We start from the raw sequence: 19,570 nt of genomic DNA on the forward strand, positions 1-19,570 counted from the left end.
ATTTCACGTTTATTTAACCAGGTAGGCTAGTTGAGAACAAGTTCTCATTTACAACCCGCGACCTGGCCAAGATAAAGCAAAGCAGTGCGACAAAAAACAACAACACAGAGTTACACATGGAGTAAACAAACATACAGTCAATAACACAATAGAAAAGAAACATAGAAATGTACATAGAATGTACAGTGTACATGTAGAAGAGTAGGGAGGTAAAGGCAATAAATAGGCCATAGAGGTGAAAATAATTACAATTTAGCATTAATACTGGAGTGATAGATGTGCAGATGATGATGTGCAAGTAGAGATACTGGGGTGCAAAAGAGAAAGAGGGTAAGTAATAATATGGGGATGAGGTAGTCGGGTGGGCTATTTACAGATGGGCTGTGTACAGGTACAGTGATCTGTAAGCTGCTCTGACTCATCACATACGCTTACTGCTACTGTTTACCTTCTTTATTCCTAGTTACATATCTCACGGTTAGTCCACACCCGTTGTTTACCAAGCATGTTGATGAATAACATTTGATTTAATCTCTACAGATGTATTTTTGTTATTTAGAAACCGGAGCAGTTTTTTTTTTTGGAACACTGTCATGGGACAAATGAACCACCGGTTAGGTTTAGTGGCCAGCCCAGTAAAGCCTGCAGCTCTTCCCATTCATTTTAAATGCATGATTGGGATTCTTACTTCACCCGTCCCCCCCAACCCCCATATCCCTTGTAACAACTGGGGTCTGTGTACTTTCCACTGTCTGACACACACGCACACACACACACACACACACACACACACACACACACACACACACACACACACACACACACACACACACACGAAGCCATGTTGAGAAAGAGACCTGTTCCCTGTTCATTGCTGCTACAGCTGTTCATATACCTATAAATAACTAACTGCACCCCGCATATTCTAGAACCGGCCTAGCTGACATTGCTACAGTAGCTGTCTGGACCATAGCTGCTCTTAGAATTAACACAACATAAAACACTGGGCGTAGTCGTCCCCCAAACACACTAGGTCCAGTCCCACTCTCTGTACCCCCTTACCCCTAAAAAAAATGAGACAGGACTCTAACTGCAGTAGTATTAGCACATCATAAAACTAGACAGGACTCTAGCTACAGTAGAATGATCACAACATAAAAAAACAGGACAGGATTAGCTGCAGAGAGAATGCTCAACAAAAACTAGACAGGACTCTAGCTGTAGTAGAATGATCACAACAAAACAACTAGACAGGACTCTAGCAGCAGTAGAATGATCACAACATAACAACTAGACAGGACTCTAGCAGCAGTAGAATGATCACAACATAAAAAAACAGGACAGGATTAGCTGCAGAGAGAATGCTCAACAAAAACTAGACAGGACTCTAGCTGTAGTAGAATGATCACAACATAACAACTAGACAGGCCTCTAGCTGTAGTAGAATGATCACAACATAACAACTAGACCGGATTAGCTGCAGTAGAATGATCACAACATAAAAACTAGACAGGACTCTAGCTGCAGTGCAGTAGAATGATAACATAAAAAACTAGACAGGATTCACTGCAGTAGAATGATAACAACATAACAACCAGACAGGATTAGCTGGAGTAGAATGATCACATAAAAAACTAGACAGGATTCACTGCAGTAGAATGATAACAACATAACAACCAGACAGGATTAGCAGCAGTAGAATGATCACAACGTAAACACTAGACAGGATTCGCTGCAGTAGAATGAGACAACATAAAACACTAGACAGGATTAGCTGCAGTAGAATGATCACAACATAAAAAAACTAGACAGGACTCTAGCTACAGTAAAACGATCACAACATAAAAACTAGACAGGATTCACTGCAGTAGAATGCACACAACATAACAACTAGACAGGACTCTAGCAGCAGTAGAATGATCACAACATAACAACTAGACAGGACTCTAGCAGCAGTAGAATGATCACAACAAAACAACTAGACAGGACTCTAGCAGCAGTAGAATGATCACAACAAAACAACTAGACAGGACTCTAGCAGCAGTAGAATGATCACAACATAACAACTAGACAGGACTCTAGCAGCAGTAGAATGATCACAACATAAACAACTAGACAGGACTCTAGCAGCAGTAGAATGATCACAACAAAACAACTAGACAGGACTCTAGCAGCAGTAGAATGATCACAACAAAACAACTAGACAGGACTCTAGCAGCAGTAGAATGATCACAACATAACAACTAGACAGGACTCTAGCTGTAGTAGAACAATCACAACATAACAACTAGACAGGACTCTAGCTGTAGTAGAACAATCACAACATAACAACTAGACAGGACTCTAGCTGTAGTAGAACAATCACAACATAAAACTAGACAGGACTCTAGCAGCAGTAGAATGATCACAACAAAACAACTAGACAGGACTCTAGCTGCAGTAGAATGATCACAAGAAAACAACTAGACAGGACTCTAGCTGTAGTAGAACAATCACAACATAACAACTAGACAGGACTCTAGCAGCAGTAGAATGATCACAACATAAAACTAGACAGGACTCTAGCTGCAGTGCAGTAGAGTGATCACAACATAAAAAACTAGACAGGATTCGCTGCAGTAGAATGATTACAACAAAAACTAGACAGGATTAGCTGAAGTAGAAGTATTACAATATAAAAACTAAACAGGATTAGCTGGAGTTGAATGATAACAACATAACAACCAGACAGGATTAGCTGGAGTTGAATGATTACAACATAAACTAGACAGGACTCTAGCTGCAGTAAAACAATCACAACAAGCACTATAGGTATAGCAGTCCCCACACCCTAGACCTCTCACAAACCTCTCACAAACCTCTCACAAACACATTGTTCTGTCCTGTTTGACCAGTAGCTACGAAGGGGGAGGGCGTGTTCGATTAGAAGAGCACTTTACCTCCTCTTCCATGGCCCTCTCTGCGAATAGTATGTCTGCCAAGCATCAGCTGTGACTCCCGCTACGTCTGCAATGAGCTGAAAGGCAGCAGGGCCTTTTACACAGCCAGAGTGGTTGCTTCTTCCCTGGGTGCACGGACGGACGAGCCCCTAACTCACTTATTTCCTCTCTCTACTCCCTCTCTCCTTTACTCCCTTGTTCACAGCGGGGAGAGGGGCTTCGTCCAGTCCAGTTGCAGCCCAGGACAAGCCCACACTCGCTCAGACATCCAGAGGAAAGAGGGATGAGAGAGGAGGGGGAGAGAGAGAGCCAGTGAGAGAGAGAGAGAGAGAGAGAGAGAGAGAGCAGAGAAGGAGAGAGAGGGGGGAGAGCGAGAGAGACAGACAGAGAGAGAGAGAGACAGAGAGAGAGAGAGCCAGTGAGAGGAGAGAGGAGAGAGAGAGAGAGAGAGAGAGAGAGAGAGCAGAGGAGGGAGAGAGAGAGAGAGACAGACAGAGAGAGAGACAGACAGAGAGAGAGAGAGCCAGTGAGAGGAGAGAGAGAGAGAGAGAGAGAGAGAGAGAGAGAGAGAGAGCAGAGGAGGGAGAGAGCGAGAGAGAGAGCCAGAGAGGAGAGAGAGAGAGAGAGCCAGAGAGCCAGAGAGAGAGAGAGAGAGAGAGCGAGAGCAGAGGAGGGAGAGAGAGGGAGAGAGAGAGAGAGAGAGAGAGACAGAGGAGGCTCCTAGATGACGTCAGCATATCAGCAGCAGAGCCTCATGTCTGCCAGTAACCCACTAATGTAATGGTTGAGCTCCTGCCAGACTACAATTGTAGACACATGTCAGATCTTACAATGGCTGGATAGGTATTTAACATATCAGCTAACCACAACATGCGGTGCATTCAGAAAGTATTAAGACCCCTTCACCTTTTTCCACATTTTGTTACGTTACATCCTTATTCTAAAATGGACTAAATACATGTTTTTCCTCATCAGTATACTCTCAATACTCCCTAGTGAATAAACTAAAATACCTTATTTACATAAGTATTCAGACCCTTTGCTATGAGACTCGCTAATTGAGCTCAGGTGCATCCCGTTTCCATTGATCATCCTTGAGATGTTTCTTCAACTTGATTGCTGTGTGTCTTTCCAAATCATGTCCAATCAATTGAATTTACCACAGTTGGAGCCACAGGTGACGGTGCATGTCAGAGCAATGTGCTGATGCCGGACTGCACAGTCGATGAAGTGGCATGCAATCACTGTCTGATACAGTGCAACACAAGTCGACCAATAACAGCTCTTTGTTTCAACACCAGGGGAGAACACCAGGATGTGACGTCATAACAGGGGCAGAATGTAGCTAAGACGTCAGGGAGCATCTTTAATGTAGAGAATGAAGAGAATACAGAACTGTGAGGGTATAGAGGTATGACAAATGCATTGCGACTTCTCTGATTTCCTCAATGCATAAAAATAAAAAATCTATACATGAAACATCCATTCACTTCATTCCCCTGATGATAGAAAGCAGAGGATCCCAACAGGGCATCAAAACAGAAAGGCATTTTGTTTTCTTGGAGAGAAACAACTTGAATCACGTTGAGCACTGCAAAATAACCTAGAGGTCCTAGAACTCACTGACAACTCTGTCTGACAACATTCAGAGATACATGTTGCTGACAAAGCAATTCAAGGAGCCTATATCCGACACTATAGTACACAATGAACACAAACACTATGGCTATTCATCGTTCAAGCAAATCAATACAAAACAACCTTAAGACCTGAAAACAACACCAGAGAACAAAGGACAGACAGCCGTAGCATGATAACATCAGACTGATGTTTCTGTAATTGACTGGGCCATGTGTCATGTAATCTACAGATGAACCCTGAGGAGAGTCAACAAACCATACACTCCTGAAGAAACCAATGTGTTCCCTATATTCACTTTTCCCTTGGCACTAACCCTTCAATGTTTGCACATCTGTAAGGTGGAAATCAATATGGTACAGACAAAAAGGTTCTACCCAGAACAAAAAAGGCGTCTTCGGCTGTCCACATAGGAGAACCTTTTGAAGAACCCTTTTTGGTTCCAGGTAGAACCCGTTCCAGAGTTTTCACACACATGGTACCCAAAAGAGTTCTACCCGGAACCAAAAATACATTATACTGTCCTGTATATAGTCTTCACCATGTTGTAAATATATTATACTGTATATAGACTTCACCAAATTAAAAATTCAAATTTTATTTATTTGTCACATACACATGGTTAGCAGATGTTAATGCGAGTGTAGCGAAATGCTTGTGCTTCTAGTTCCGACAATGCAGTAATAACCAACAAGTAATCTAACTAACAATTCCAAAACTACTGTCTTATACACAGTGTAAGGGGATAAAGAATATGTACATAAGGATATATGAATGAGTGATGGTACAGAGCAGCATAGGCAAGATACAGTAGATGATATCGAGTACAGTATATACATATGAGATAAGTATGTAAACCAAGTGGCATAGTTAAAGTGGCTAGTGATACATGTATTACATAAGGATGCAGTCGATGATATAGAGTACAGTATCAACGTATGCATATGAGATGAATAATGTAGGGTATGTAAACATTATATAAGGTAGCATTGTTTAAAGTGGCTAGTGATATATTTACATCATTTCCCATCAATTCCCATTATTAAAGTGGCTGGAGTTGAGTCAGTGTCAGTGTCAGTGTGTTGGCAGCAGCCACTCAATGTTAGTGGTGGCTGTTTAACAGTCTGATGGCCTTGAGATAGAAGCTGTTTTTCAGTCTCTCGGTCCCAGCTTTGATGCACCTGTACTGACCTCGCCTTCTGGATGATAGCGGGGTGAACAGGCAGTGGCTCGGGTGGTTGATGTCCTTGATGATCTTTATGGCCTTCCTGTAACATCGGGTGGTGTAGGTGTCCTGGAGGGCAGGTAGTTTGCCCCCGGTGATGCGTTGTGCAGACCTCACTACCCTCTGGAGAGCCTTACGGTTGAGGGCGGAGCAGTTGCCGTACCAGGCGGTGATACAGCCCGCCAGGATGCTCTCGATTGTGCATCTGTAGAAGTTTGTGAGTGCTTTTGGTGACAAGCCGAATTTCTTCAGCCTCCTGAGGTTGAAGAGGCGCTGCTGCGCCTTCTTCACGATGCTGTCTGTGTGAGTGGACCAATTCAGTTTGTCTGTGATGTGTATGCCGAGGAACTTAAAACTTGCTACCCTCTCCACTACTGTTCCATCGATGTGGATAGGGGGGTGTTCCCTCTGCTGTTTCCTGAAGTCCACAATCATCTCCTTAGTTTTGTTGACGTTGAGTGTGAGGTTATTTTCCTGACACCACACTCCGAGGGCCCTCACCTCCTCCCTGTAGGCCGTCTCGTCGTTGTTGGTAATCAAGCCTGTTGTAAATATATTATACTGTCCTGTATATAGACTTCACCATGTTGTACATATATTATACTGTATATAGACTTCACCCTGTTGTAAATATATTATTCTGTATATAGACTTCACCCTGTTGTAAATATATTATACTGTATATAGACTTCACCCTGTTGTAAATATATTATACTGTATATAGACTTCACCCTGTTGTAAATATATTATTCTGTATATAGACTTCACCCTGTTGTAAATATATTATACTGTACTGTATATAGACTTCACCATGTTGTACATATATCCTATTTAATTCAGATGTCGACCATGGGTCTATGCCAACACGCCCTGACTGTGGAGGGGAGGGTTGCAGTGTACAGAACACACATAGGGATTCCATATGTGTAATCTATAATTACTGGAAATGAGAGAGAGAGAGCTGGTGTAACTAACGACGTCTCGGTCTCAAAGACAGCAGCCTCCCAGCGTCCTCCCTGCCGTGGATAACATGGTGCCATGGATAACATAGGCTGGGCCTCCCCGTCATGGGTCTCTGGGCTGTACTAGTGGGTAGCTCAGATAAATGCTTAGAGGAGCTAATTCAGGCACCAGGGAAGGTTAAACAGGGTTAGTGAGGAATTACGGTAAAAGGCAGTTCTCTTTTCTTTTTTTTCAAAGTAGTAAGGATATGTAATTTTCCCTCTGATGAGATGATGAGCGGTAGGCCTAATGTTAACTCCCTGTAAAGATGAGTGAAACCACTGGATCGCACACACTCTTAGAAACAAGGGTTCCAAGAGGGTTGTTATGTTGTCCCCAATAGGGTAACCCTTTTTGGTTCCAAGTAGAACCCTTTTGTAGTTCTAGGTAGAACTAAACTATTTTGGGCTCCATGTAGAACCCTCTGTGAAAAGGGTTCTACATGGAACCCAAAATGATTATACCTAGAACCCAACGGGTTTTTACTTGGAACCCAACTGGTTTTTTACCTGGAACTGAAAAGGGTTCTTCAAATGCATCTCTTATGGGGACAGCCAAAGAACCCTTTTCGGTACTAAATAGCTCCTTTTTTCCCAAAAGTGTAGAAGCTATTAGATAACCATACTGCTCATTGGAAGACTGTACAAAACCTACTCTGAAGTGATAGGTTTCTTAACTAGAAAAAAATCTCACTCTGAAATATCAAATCTAAATTTATTTACAACTTTATACAACCCTTTCTACGGTATTTTAAGAATTTATCACATAAAGCAAGATTGTCACGCCCTGATCTGTTTCAACTGTCTTTGTGATTGTCTCCACCCCCCTCCAGGTGTCTCCCGTTTTCCCCATTAGTCCCTGGGTACTTATTCCTGTGTTCCCTGTTCATCTGTTGCCAGTTCGTCTCCTCAAGTCAACCAGCGTGTTTTTGCCGTGCTCCTGCTTTTTCCCTTATCTCTGTTTGCTAGTCTTCCCGGTTTTGACCCCAGCCTGCCTTGACTCTGAACCCGCCTGCCTGACCTGACCACGAGCCTGTCTGCCACTCTGTATCTCCTGGACTCTGACCTTGTTATGATCTTTTGCCTGTCCACGAGCATTCTCTTTCCTGCCCCTTGGATTATAATAAATATCAGAGACTCGAACCATCGGCCTCTCGTGTCTGCATCTGGGTCTCGCCCTGTGCCCTTAGAGCAGATAACATTAAAAGCCCAGCGCAGTCAGAAAGGTGATTTGCCTGAATAATTTTGCACGCCCAATTTTTCAGTTTTTGATTTGTTAAAAAAGTTTGAAATATCCAATAAATGTCGTTCCACTTCATGATTGTGTCCCACTTGTTGTTGATTCTTCACAAAAAAATACAGTTTTATATTTTTATGTTTGAAGCCTGAAATGTGGCAAAAGGACGCAAAGTTCAAGGGGGCCGAATACTTTCGCAAGGCACTGTATATGTCCACACTATGAGGTTGGAATAATACTGAAATTGTGAAGATGATGATAATGTCCTTTTAGTGTTAAGAGCTGTTTGAAATGACAGCCTGTTTTGGTGGGATGGAGCTTTGGGCTGCCTTGTGACATCACCGGACGGTGAATTAGTTAATAGACCAATAAGAAAGAGCGTTCCAAACCTCTCTGCCAATAACAGCTAGTTTCAAGTTTTTCCCTGCACACTCAAATCCTTCCCAGACAGTCCCAGCAAAATTCTTGCTTGAGAAATTGCTCTATGCTAAGAAGCTATTTATGATCATTGCAAACAATCACAGTAAGGTACTTAATTGTTACCCAGACATGATTTGATATTGAGATTTTTTTTTAAATGTCTGCATTGGAGCTTTAAGTAAAGTATGAGTCAAACACGGAAATGTTTTAGAATGCAGTGCAGTGGTCTAATAGGAAGGGGTTTAGAATGCAGTGCAGTGGTCTAATAGGAAGGGTTTAGAATGCAGTACAGTGGTCTAATAGGAAGGGGTTTAGAATGCAGTGCAGTGGTCTAATAGGAAGGGTTTAGAATGCAGTACAGTGGTCTAATAGGAAGGGGTTTAGAATGCAGTGCAGTGGTCTAATAGGAAGGGTTTAGAATGCAGTACAGTGGTCTAATAGGAAGGGGTTTAGAATGCAGTACAGTGGTCTAATAGGAAGGGTTTAGAATGCAGTACAGTGGTCTAATAGGACGGGGTTTAGAATGCAGTGCAGTGGTCTAATAGGAAGGGGTTTAGAATGCAGTGCAGTGGTCTAATAGGAAGGGGTTTAGAATGCAGTACAGTGGTCTAATAGGAAGGGGTTTAGAATGCAGTACAGTGGTCTAATACGAAGGGTTTAGAATGCAGTACAGTGGTCTAATAGGAAGGGGTTTAGAATGCAGTACAGTGGTCTAATAGGAAGGGGTTTGGAATGCAGTACAGTGGTCTAATAGGAAGGGGTTAGAATGCAGTACAGTGGTATAATAGGAAGGGGTTTAGAATGCAGTACAGTGGTCTAATAGGAAGGGTTTAGAATGCAGTACAGTGGTTTAATAGAAAGGGGTTTAGAATGCAGTACAGTGGTCTAATAGGAAGGGTTTAGAATGCAGTACAGTGGTCTAATAGGAAGGGGTTTCGAATGCAGTACAATGGTCTCATAGGAAGGGGTTTCGAATGCAGTACAATGGTCTCATAGGAAGGGTTTTAGATTGCCGATGAGATGCTGTTGAAGGATAGACTGATTAGACATCCTCATAAAAACTGGTCACATGATGCTGAAACCTGACCACTACTGAGAGAGGCAGGAGAGAGAGGCAGTGAGGGGGGATGGGTGATCTACACTACACAAGAAGCAACACACTTCACTGCAGCACTGTCATGACGATAGGACAGGGTCATGAGGACAGGACAGGGTCATGAGGAAAGGACAGTGTCATGAGGAAAGGACAGTGTCATGAGGAAAGGACAGGGGATAGGACAGGGTCATGAGGATAGGACAGGGTCATGAGGAAAGGACAGGGTCATGAGGATAGGACAGGGTCATGAGGAAAGGACAGGGTCATGAGGAAAGGACAGGGTCATGAGGATAGGACAGGGTCATGAGGAAAGGACAGTGTCATGAGGATAGGACAGGGCCATGAGGAAAGGACAGGGTCATGAGGATAGGACAGGGTCATGAGGATAAGACAGGGTCATGAGGATAAGGCATGGTCATGAGGATAGGGCGGGGTCATGAGGATAAGGCATGGTCAAGAGGATAGGACAGGGTCATGAGGATAAGGCATGGTCAAGAGGATAGGACAGGGTCATGAGGATAAGGCATGGTCAAGAGGATAGGACAGGGTCACGAGGATAAGACATGGTCATGAGGATAGGACAGGGTCATCAGGATAGGATTTGGGATAGGACAGGGTCATGAGGATAGGATTTGGGATAGGACAGGGTCATGAGGATAGGATAGGGTCTTGAGGACAGGATAGGGGCTAGGACAGGGTCATGAGGATAGGACAGGGTCATGAGGATATGGCAGGGCCATGAGGATAGGACAGGGTCATGAGGATAGGACAGGGTCATGAGGATAGGACAGGGTCATGAGGATAGGGCAGTGTCATGATGATAGGATAGGGGATAAGACAGGGTAATGAGGATAGGGCAGGGTAATGAGGATAGGGCAGGGTCATGAGGATAGGGCAGGGTCATGAGGATAGGACAGGGAAATGAGAATAGTACAGGGTCATGAGGATAGGGCAGTGTCATGAGGATAGGACAGGGTCATGAGGATAGGACAGGGTCATGAGGATAGGACAGGGTCATGAGGATAGGGCAGGGTCTTGAGGATAGGGTAATTTACTGCTACCATAGAGTCATATACTGCTACCATAGGGTATTATACTGCTACCATAGGGTAATATACTGTTACCATAGGGTAATATACTGCTACCATAGAGTCATATACTGTTACCATAGGGTAATATACTGCTACCATAGGGTAATATACTGCTACCATAGGGTAATATACTGCTACCATAGGGTAATATGCAGCTACCATAGGGTAATATACTGTTACCATAGCATAGGGTAATATACTGCTACCATAGAGTCATATACTGTTACCATAGGGTAATATACTGCTACCATAGAGTCATATACTGCTACCATAGGGTAATATACTTCTACCATAGGGTAATATACTGTTACCATAGGGTAATATACTGCTACCATAGAGTCATATACTGTTACCATAGGGTAATATACTGCTACCATAGGGTAATATACTGCTACCATAGGGTAATATACTGCTACCATAGGGTAATATGCAGCTACCATAGGGTAATATACTGTTACCATAGCATAGGGTAATATACTGCTACCATAGAGTCATATACTGTTACCATAGGGTAATATACTTCTACCATAGGGTAATATATTGGCTACCATTGTGTGTGTGTGTGTGTGTGTGTCTCGGAATAACCGATTAATTAGGGCCGATTTCAAGTTTTCATAACAATCGGAAATCGGTATTTTTGGACACTGATTTGGCCAATTTTTATTTTTTTTACACCTTTATTTAATCTTTATTTAACTAGACAAGTCAGTTAAGAACAAATTCTTATTTTCAATAACGGCATAGGAACGGTGTGTTAACTGCCTCGTTCAGGGTTAGAACGACAGATTTTTATCTTGTCAGCTCGGGGATTCGATCTTGCAACCGTACAGTTAACTAGTCCAACGCTATAACCACCTGCCTCTCGTTGCACTCCACAAGGAGCCTGCCTGTTACACGTATGCAGTAAGAAGCCAAGGTAAGTTGCTAGCCAGCAATAAACTTATCTTATAAAAAACAATCAATCAATCATAATCACTAGTTAACTACACATGGTTGATGATATTACTAGTTTATCTAGCGTGTCCTGCGTTGCATATAATCGATGCGGTGTGTATTAGCGAAAAAGGACTGTCTTGCTCCAATGTGTACCTAACCATAAACATCAACGCCTTTCTTAAAATCAAGTATAGATATTGTTTTTAACCCTGCATATTTAGTTAATATTGCTTGCTAACCTGGCTCGTTGCGAACTCTGTAAAGACTATTTCTTCCTAACAAAGACAGGCAACTTCGCCAAAAGGGGGGATGATTTAACAAAAGCGCATTTGCGAAAAAAGCACAATCGTTGCACGACTGTACCTAACCATAAACATCAATGCCTTTCTTAAAATCAATACTGTCACGCCCTGGTCAAAGTATTTTGTGTTCATCTTTATGTATTTGGTCAGGCCAGGGTGTGGCATGGGGTTTTTGTAATTGTGGTGTGTTTGTCTTGGGGTTTTGGTGGTGGTATTGGGATTGTAGCTTAGTGGGTTGTCTAGCAAAGTCTATGGCTGTCTGGAGTGGTTCTCAATCAGAGGCAGATGCTTATCGTTGTCTCTGATTGGGAACCATATTTAGGCAGCCATATTCTTTGAGTTTGTCGTGGGTGATTGTCCTTAGTGTCCTATGTGTACTCGTTGTTAGTTTGCACCAGATAGGCTGTTTCGGTTTCGTTTATTGTTTTTGTAAGTTCGTGTTTTTTTTTTTTTTGTTATATTAAACATGGATCGCAATCGACACGCTGCAGTTTGGTCCGACTCTCTTTCATCACCACTAGAAAACCGTTACAGAATCACCCACCACCAACGGACCAAGCGGCGTGTCAACAGGCAGGAGCAGCCGAAAAGGAGATGCTCACCAAGGATTTCTGGTCATGGGAGGAGATCTTCGACGGGAGAGGACCCTGGGCTAAACCAGGGGAGTGTAGCCGCCCAAAGGAGCAACAGGAGAAGAGGCAACAGAGGCAGCAGCAGCAGGAGCAGCAGCAGCTACAGTGGGAGAGGTTGCACCACCTGGAGTTATGGACATGGGAGGAGGAATTGGACGGTAAAGGACCCTGGAATGAGCCTGGAGATTATTGTCGCCCCAAAGCCGAGCTGGAGGCAGCAAAAGCAGAGGCGGCATTATGAGGAGCTAGCACGGCAGAGCGGATGGAAGCCCGAGAGTCACCCCCAAAAATTTCTTGGGGGGCTTACAGGGAGTATGGCTATGCCAGGTAGGAGACCTGCGCAAACTCCCTGTGCTTACCGGGGCTGGAGAGACCGGGCAGGCACCGTGTTATGCTGTGGAGCGCACGGTGTCTCCAGTGCGGGTGCACAGCCCGGTTCGGTATATTCCAGCTCCGCGTATCGGCCGGGCTAGATTGAGCGTCGAGCCAAATGCCATGAAGCCGGCTCTACGCATCTGGTCCCCAGTGCGTCTCCTTGGGCCGGCTTACATGGCACCAGCCTTGCGCTCGGTGTCTCCGGTTCGCCTGCATAGCCCAGTGCAGGCTATTCCACCTCGCCGCACTGGCAGGGCAACCGGGAGCATTCAACCAGGTAAGGTTGGGCAGGCTCGGTGCTCAAGAGCTCCAGTGCGCCTGCACGGTCCGGTCTATCCAGTACCACCTCCACACCCCAGCCCTCCGGTAGCAGCTCCCCGCACCAGGCTTCCTGTGCGTGTCCTCGTCCAGTACCACCAGTACCAGCACCACGCATCAGGCCTACAGTGCGCCTCGCCTCTCCAGCGCTGTCGGAGCCTTTCTCCTCTCCTGCGCTGCCGAAGTCTCCCGCCTATCTAGCGCTGTCGGAGCTTTCCTCATCTCCAGCGCTGCCGGAGTCTCCCGCCTGTTCAGCGCAGCCAGAGCTGCCAGTCTGCATGAAGCAGCCAGAGCTGTCAGTCTACATGAAGCAGCCCGCGCTGCCAGTCTGCATGAAGCAGCCAGTCTACATGGAGCAGCCAGAGCTGTCAGTCTGCATGGAGCAGCCAGAGCTGTCAGTCCGCATGGAGCAGCCAGAGCTGTCAGTCCGCATGGAGCAGCCAGAGCTGTCAGTCCGCATGGAGCAGCCAGAGCTGTCAGTCTACATGAAGCAGCCCGAGCTGCCAGTCTGCATGAAGCAGTCAGTCTACATGGAGCAGCCAGAGCTGTCAGTCCGCATGGAGCAGCCAGAGCTGTCAGTCTACATGAAGCAGCCCGAGCTGCCAGTCTGCATGAAGCAGCCAGTCTACATGGAGCAGCCAGAGCTGTCAGTCTGCATGAAGCAGCCAGAGATGTCAGTCTGCATAGAGCAGCCAGTCTGCATGGAGCAGCCAGTCTGCATGGAGCTGCCAGTCTGCATGGAGCTGCCAGTCTGCACGGAGCTGCCAGTCTGCACGGAGCTGTCAGTCTGCACGGAGCTGTCAGTCTGCACGGAGCTGTCAGTCTGTAAGGAGCTGCCAGTCTGCAAGGAGCTGCCAGTCAGCACGGAGCCGCCAGAGCGGTCAGTCTGTAAGACGCCGCCAGAGCTGTCAGCCTATATGGGGCAGCTAGTGCCGCCAGTCTGCCCAGCGCCGCCAGTGCCCCCAGTCTGCCCAGCGCCGCCAGTCTGTCCAGCGTCGCCAGTCTGCCCAGCGTCGCCAGTCTGCCCAGCGTCGCCAGTCTGCCCAGCGTCGCCAGTCTGCCCAGCACCGCCAGTCTGCCCAGCACCGCCAGTCTGCCCAGCGCCGCCAGTCTGCCCAGCGTCGTCCAGTCTGCCCAGCGCCGCCAGTCTGCCCAGCGCCGCCAGTCTGCCCAGCGCCGCCAGTCTGCCCAGCATCGCCAGTCTGCCCAGCGCCGCCAGTCTGCCCAGCGCCGCCAGATCTGCCAGTCTGCCCAGCGCCGCCAGATCTGCCAGTCAGCCAGACTCTTCCAGATCTGCCAGTCAACCAGACTCTTCCAGATCTGCCAGTCAGCCAGACTCTTCCAGATCTGCCAGTCAGCCAGACTCTTCCAGATCTGCCAGTCAACCAGACTCTTCCAGATCTGCCAGTCAACCAGACTCTTCCAGATCTGCCAGTCAACCAGACTCTTCCAGATCTGCCAGTCAGCCAGGATCTGCCAGTCAGCCAGGATCTGCCAGTCAGCCAGGATCTGCTGAGACCACCAGCCAGCCAGGAGCTGGTAGATCTATTTACCGGCCTGAGCTTCCTCTCACTCCTGAGCTTCCTCTCACTCCTGAGCTTCCTCTCACTCCTGAGCTTCCTCTCACTCCTGAGCTTCCTCTCACTCCTGAGCTTCCTCTCACTCCTGAGCTTCCTCTCACTCCTGAGCTTTCTCTCACTCCTGAGCTTTCTCTCACTCCCGAGCTTCCCCTCAGTCCCGAGCTGCCTCGGTCCCGAGCTGTCCTTCAGTCCCGATCTGCTCCTCAGTCCAGTGGGGTTCTGGGTGAGGACTACTAGGCCATGGTCGGCGGCGAGGTGGACTATCCAGGGACGAAGGGAGAGGGACTAAGACATTAAAGGAGTGGGGTCCACGTCCCGCGCCGGAGCCGCCACCATGGACAGACGCCCACCCGGACCCTCCCTATTGTTTTGAGGTGCGTTCGGGAGTCCGCACCTTAGGGGGGTTCTGTCACGCCCTGGTCAAAGTATTTTGTGTTCATCTTTATGTATTTGGTCAGGCCAGGGTGTGGCATGGGGTTTTTGTAATTGTGGTGTGTTTGTCTTGGGGTTTTGGTGGTGGTATTGGGATTGTAGCTTAGTGGGTTGTCTAGCAAAGTCTATGGCTGTCTGGAGTGGTTCTCAATCAGAGGCAGATGCTTATCGTTGTCTCTGATTGGGAACCATATTTAGGCAGCCATATTCTTTGAGTTTGTCGTGGGTGATTGTCCTTAGTGTCCTATGTGTACTCGTTGTTAGTTTGCACCAGATAGGCTGTTTCGGTTTCGTTTATTGTTTTTTGTAAGTTCGTGTTTTTTTGTTATATTAAACATGGATCGCAATCGACACGCTGCAGTTTGGTCCGACTCTCTTTCATCACCACTAGAAAACCGTTACAAATACACAGAAACCTGCATATTTTGCTAAAAGAAATCCAGGTTAGCAGGCAGTATTAACCAGGTGAAATTGTGTCACTTCTCTTGCGTTCATTGCACACAGAGTCAGGGTATATGCAACAGTTTGGGCCGCCTAATTTGCCAGAATTTTACGTAATTATGACATAACATTGAAGGTTGTGCAATGTAACAGCAATATTTAGACTTATGGATGCCACCCGTTAGATAAAATACGGAACGGTTCCGTATTTCATTGAAAGAATAAACGTCTTGTTTTCGAGATGATAGTTTCCGGATTCTACTATATTAATGACCTAATGCTCGTATTTCTGTGTGTTATTATGTTATAATTAAGTTAATTAAGTATGATTTGATACAGCAGTCTGACTGAGCGATGGTTGGCACCAGCAGGCTCATAAGCATTCATTCAAACAGCACTTTTGTGCGTTTTGCCAGCAGCTCTTCGTTGTGCTTCAAGCATTGTGCTGTTTATGACTTCAAGCATATCAACTCCCGAGATGAGGCTGGTGTAACCGATGTGAAATGGCTAGCTAGTTAGCGGGGTGCGCGCTAATAGAATTTCAAACATCACTCGCTCTGAGACTTGGAGTAGTTGTTCCCCTTGCTCTGCAAGGGCCGCGGCTTTTGTGGAGCGATGGGTAACGCTGCTTCAAGGGTGGCTGTTGTCGATGTGTTCCTGGTTCGAGCCCAGGTAGGGGCGAGGAGAGGGACGGAAGTTATACTGTTACACTGGCAATACTGAAGTGCCTATAAGAACATCCAATAGTCAAAAGTATATGAAATACAAATTGTATAGAGAGAAATTGTCCTATAATTCCTAGCTTTTAGCTTTTTTACACGGCACATATTGCACTTTTACTTTCTTCTCCAACACTTTGTTTTTGCATTATTTAAACCAAATTGAACATGTTTCATTATTTATTTGAGGCTAAATTAATTTTATTGATGTGTTATATTAAGTTAAAATAAGTGTTCATTCAGTATTGTTGTGATTGTCATTATTACGAATACATTGTTTTCTTTTAATTGGCCAATTAATCAGCTTTTTTGGTCCTCCAATAATCGGTATCGGCGTTGAAAAATCATAATCGGTCGACCTCTAGTGTGTGTGTGTGTGTGTGTGTGTGTGTGTGTGTGTGTGTGTGTGTGTGTGTGTGTGTGAGAGAGAGAGCTCACTTATAACATTATGTTATTGCACCTAACCCTGACTGTATAATTACAGGTGAGAGCAAAACAATTGTTTTTCATTTTTAATGAGGAACACATGAGTTCATATCTCATTGTTTCCATGCTCAAGGTCCACAGCAGAAGGGTTTTAGAATGCTGTGCAGAATGTGAACACAATATCTTCCACACGTGTACTATTCTAACAGTATGTTGACAAATAAAATAAAAAATGTCCCAATTTCTCATATGATGTTTTTTCACTAAAAGTCCTGGATAAAAGATCAGGGGGAGGAACGAAGTCAGGGTTGGACCGTTATTTTACGACAGCTACGTCATTCTAACAGTTGATGCACTATCTGACATAAGACAATGGAGGAAAACAATGGCGCCACATATACAGTACCGGTCCAAAGTTTGGACACAAGGTTTTTATTTTATTTTTATTATTATTATTTTTTTACATTGTAGAATAATAGTGAAGACATCAAAACTATGAAATAACTTATATGGAATCATGTAGTAACCAAAAGAAGCTGTTAAACAAATTCTTCAAAGTAGCCACCTTTTGCCTTGGTGACAGCTTTGCACACTCTTGGCATTCTCTCAACCAGTCATGAGGTAGTCACCTGGAATGCATTTCAATTAACAGGTGTGCCTTTTTAAAAGTTCATTTGTGGAATTTCTTTCCTTCTTAACGCGTTTGAGCCAATCAGTTGTGTAGTGACAAGGTCTGGGTGGTAAACAGAAGACAGAATAGAGCCATATTTGGTAAAAGACCATGTCCATATTATGGCAAGAACAGCTCAAATAAGCAAAGAGAAACGACAGTCCATCATTACTTTAAGACATGAAGGTCAGTCAACACTGAACATTTCAAGAACTTTGAAAGTTTCTTCAAGTGCAGTCGCAGAAACCATCAAGTCCTATGATGAAACTGGCTCTCATGAGGACAGGAAAGGAAGACCCAGAGTTACCTCTGCTGCAGAGGATACGTTCATTAGAGTTACCAGCCTCAGTAATTACAGCCCAAATAAATGCTTCACAGAGTTCAAGTAACAGACACATCTCAACGTCAACTGTTCAGAGGAAACTGTGTGAATCAGGCCTTCATGGTGGAATTGCTGCAAAGAAACCACTACTAAAGAACTGTTAGAGCCGATTTGGACATTTTTGTATGTACGACAGAACATACAGAGCTCCATGTACGTGTGTGTAAATATATTAAATATGAATGTATATGACTAAATATTAGGTACCTTTATGATTTATATTACCTGATTGAGATGTATTCATTTGTTATAAGTGTATCTTAGTTTTTGTCCCCCCCCCATTCATTGTACTGTGGTCAGTGTGTTGTGATAGGATAAAGGCAGGAAGTTGGGGCTTCGGGGGGAGGGGAGACATATATATGTCAAGTAATCTATGATTTAAGTTGAATGGATCATTTTTTGTTAGATATAAGCCTTTTTGCTGCAAAATATCCCTGGATCTCATAGAATGTTTTTGCCGTTTGGGAACTTCAAATGTGGACCGTATGTGTACGAAACAAGCTTCAGGCTCCAACCACCGTGTCTTTGTGAGACGCAGAGTAGGTGAACCGATGATCTCCGCATGTGTAGTTCCCATCGTGAAGCATGGAGGAGGAGGAGGTGTTGATGGTGCTTTGATTTATTTATAATTCAAGTCACTCTTAACCAGCATGGCTACCACAGCATTCTGCAGCGATACGCCATCCCATCTGGTTTGCGCTTAGTGCGACTATCATTTGTTTTTCAACAGGACAATGACCCAACACACCTCCAGGATGTGTAAGGGCTATTTGACCAAGAAGGAGAGTGATGGAGTGCTGCATCAGATGACCTGGACCAGTCTGTGTTGAACCAAGGAGGGGTTGGTTCTGTGGTCCAGCCATCTGAAGCTCAGTCTGAGTACTCAGGCTGAAATAAATACACTCCATTAGTTTTCTTCATCACTCTTCATTTTTCTTCATTTTTGTCATCAGAATACCTGTCTTCCCCAAAAAACTTGCATCTGTGAATAAGGGCCTAACGTGCAGTTTCTACGTAACAGGGATTCCAACGAGAGCGCACGTGCTCAGTTGTTACCCATCTCCACTGCTGTTGCAGTCGGCGACATAAAAAATGAGATAAAATCATCGCATTTCCTGACTCAAAACAGATAGTACTTTGGCAAAAATAGCTAATTCAATAAAAAAACAACCGGTTGTCCACACATTACAGATTTCTGAATCATGAATTCACTGGTAACAGAGCACAGCTAGGCCTGCATCCAGCAATGTCATGAGTCACGTGACCTCCTTTCGCAGCCGTTTCAGTACAGCACTAGAGGGACAGAAAGTGGGAGAGAGCTAACTCCAATGGACTAGTTTCAATGTATGAAATCACTTGGGCGTTTTGGGATTTTGGGTGAACTTCTCCTTTAACAATGGTGGAAAGTCCCCCCACCCCCAGTTGAACCATTGAAATCCGCGATGAGAAGTGTAGAGAATCAGGACATAGCCAGCCACACAGGAACAGTAGCAGGAAGAGAACTCTCTGGCAATGACACTCTCATTTCACACAACAACAACAACAACACAGTACTCCCACCAAGTCTGGCATCAAAAACATAGATAAGACAAGCAGCATCCATATCTACTCTATGGCCTTCTGTCCCACCAAGGGGATTAAATAAGACCATATGATACATACCCTCCAATATGTGACTAGCACAAAATAACCACTGGATGCTCCAGTACA

General features: G+C 44.9%; 1 protein-coding gene across 3 annotated transcripts in view; it reads right to left on the reverse strand.

Moving 5' to 3' along the window:
- LOC112235172 (anoctamin-5) overlaps positions 1–19,570 on the reverse strand; it is a 74,802-nt gene that overhangs the window by 41,308 nt on the left and 13,924 nt on the right. The window contains exon 1 of one of the 3 annotated variants that reach the window (XM_042301935.1): positions 2,940–3,261. The exons of the other annotated variants lie outside the window; for them this stretch is intronic. Coding sequence (XP_042157869.1) covers positions 2,940–2,951 — 12 coding nt within the window. The 5' untranslated portion in view covers positions 2,952–3,261. Of the gene's footprint in view, positions 1–2,939; positions 3,262–19,570 lie in introns of those variants that run through there. 3 annotated transcript variants of the gene reach the window in all.

The sequence above is a fragment of the Oncorhynchus tshawytscha genome, linkage group LG19 (genome assembly GCF_018296145.1).
Source record: "Oncorhynchus tshawytscha isolate Ot180627B linkage group LG19, Otsh_v2.0, whole genome shotgun sequence".
Classification (NCBI taxonomy): Eukaryota; Metazoa; Chordata; class Actinopteri; order Salmoniformes; family Salmonidae; genus Oncorhynchus; species Oncorhynchus tshawytscha.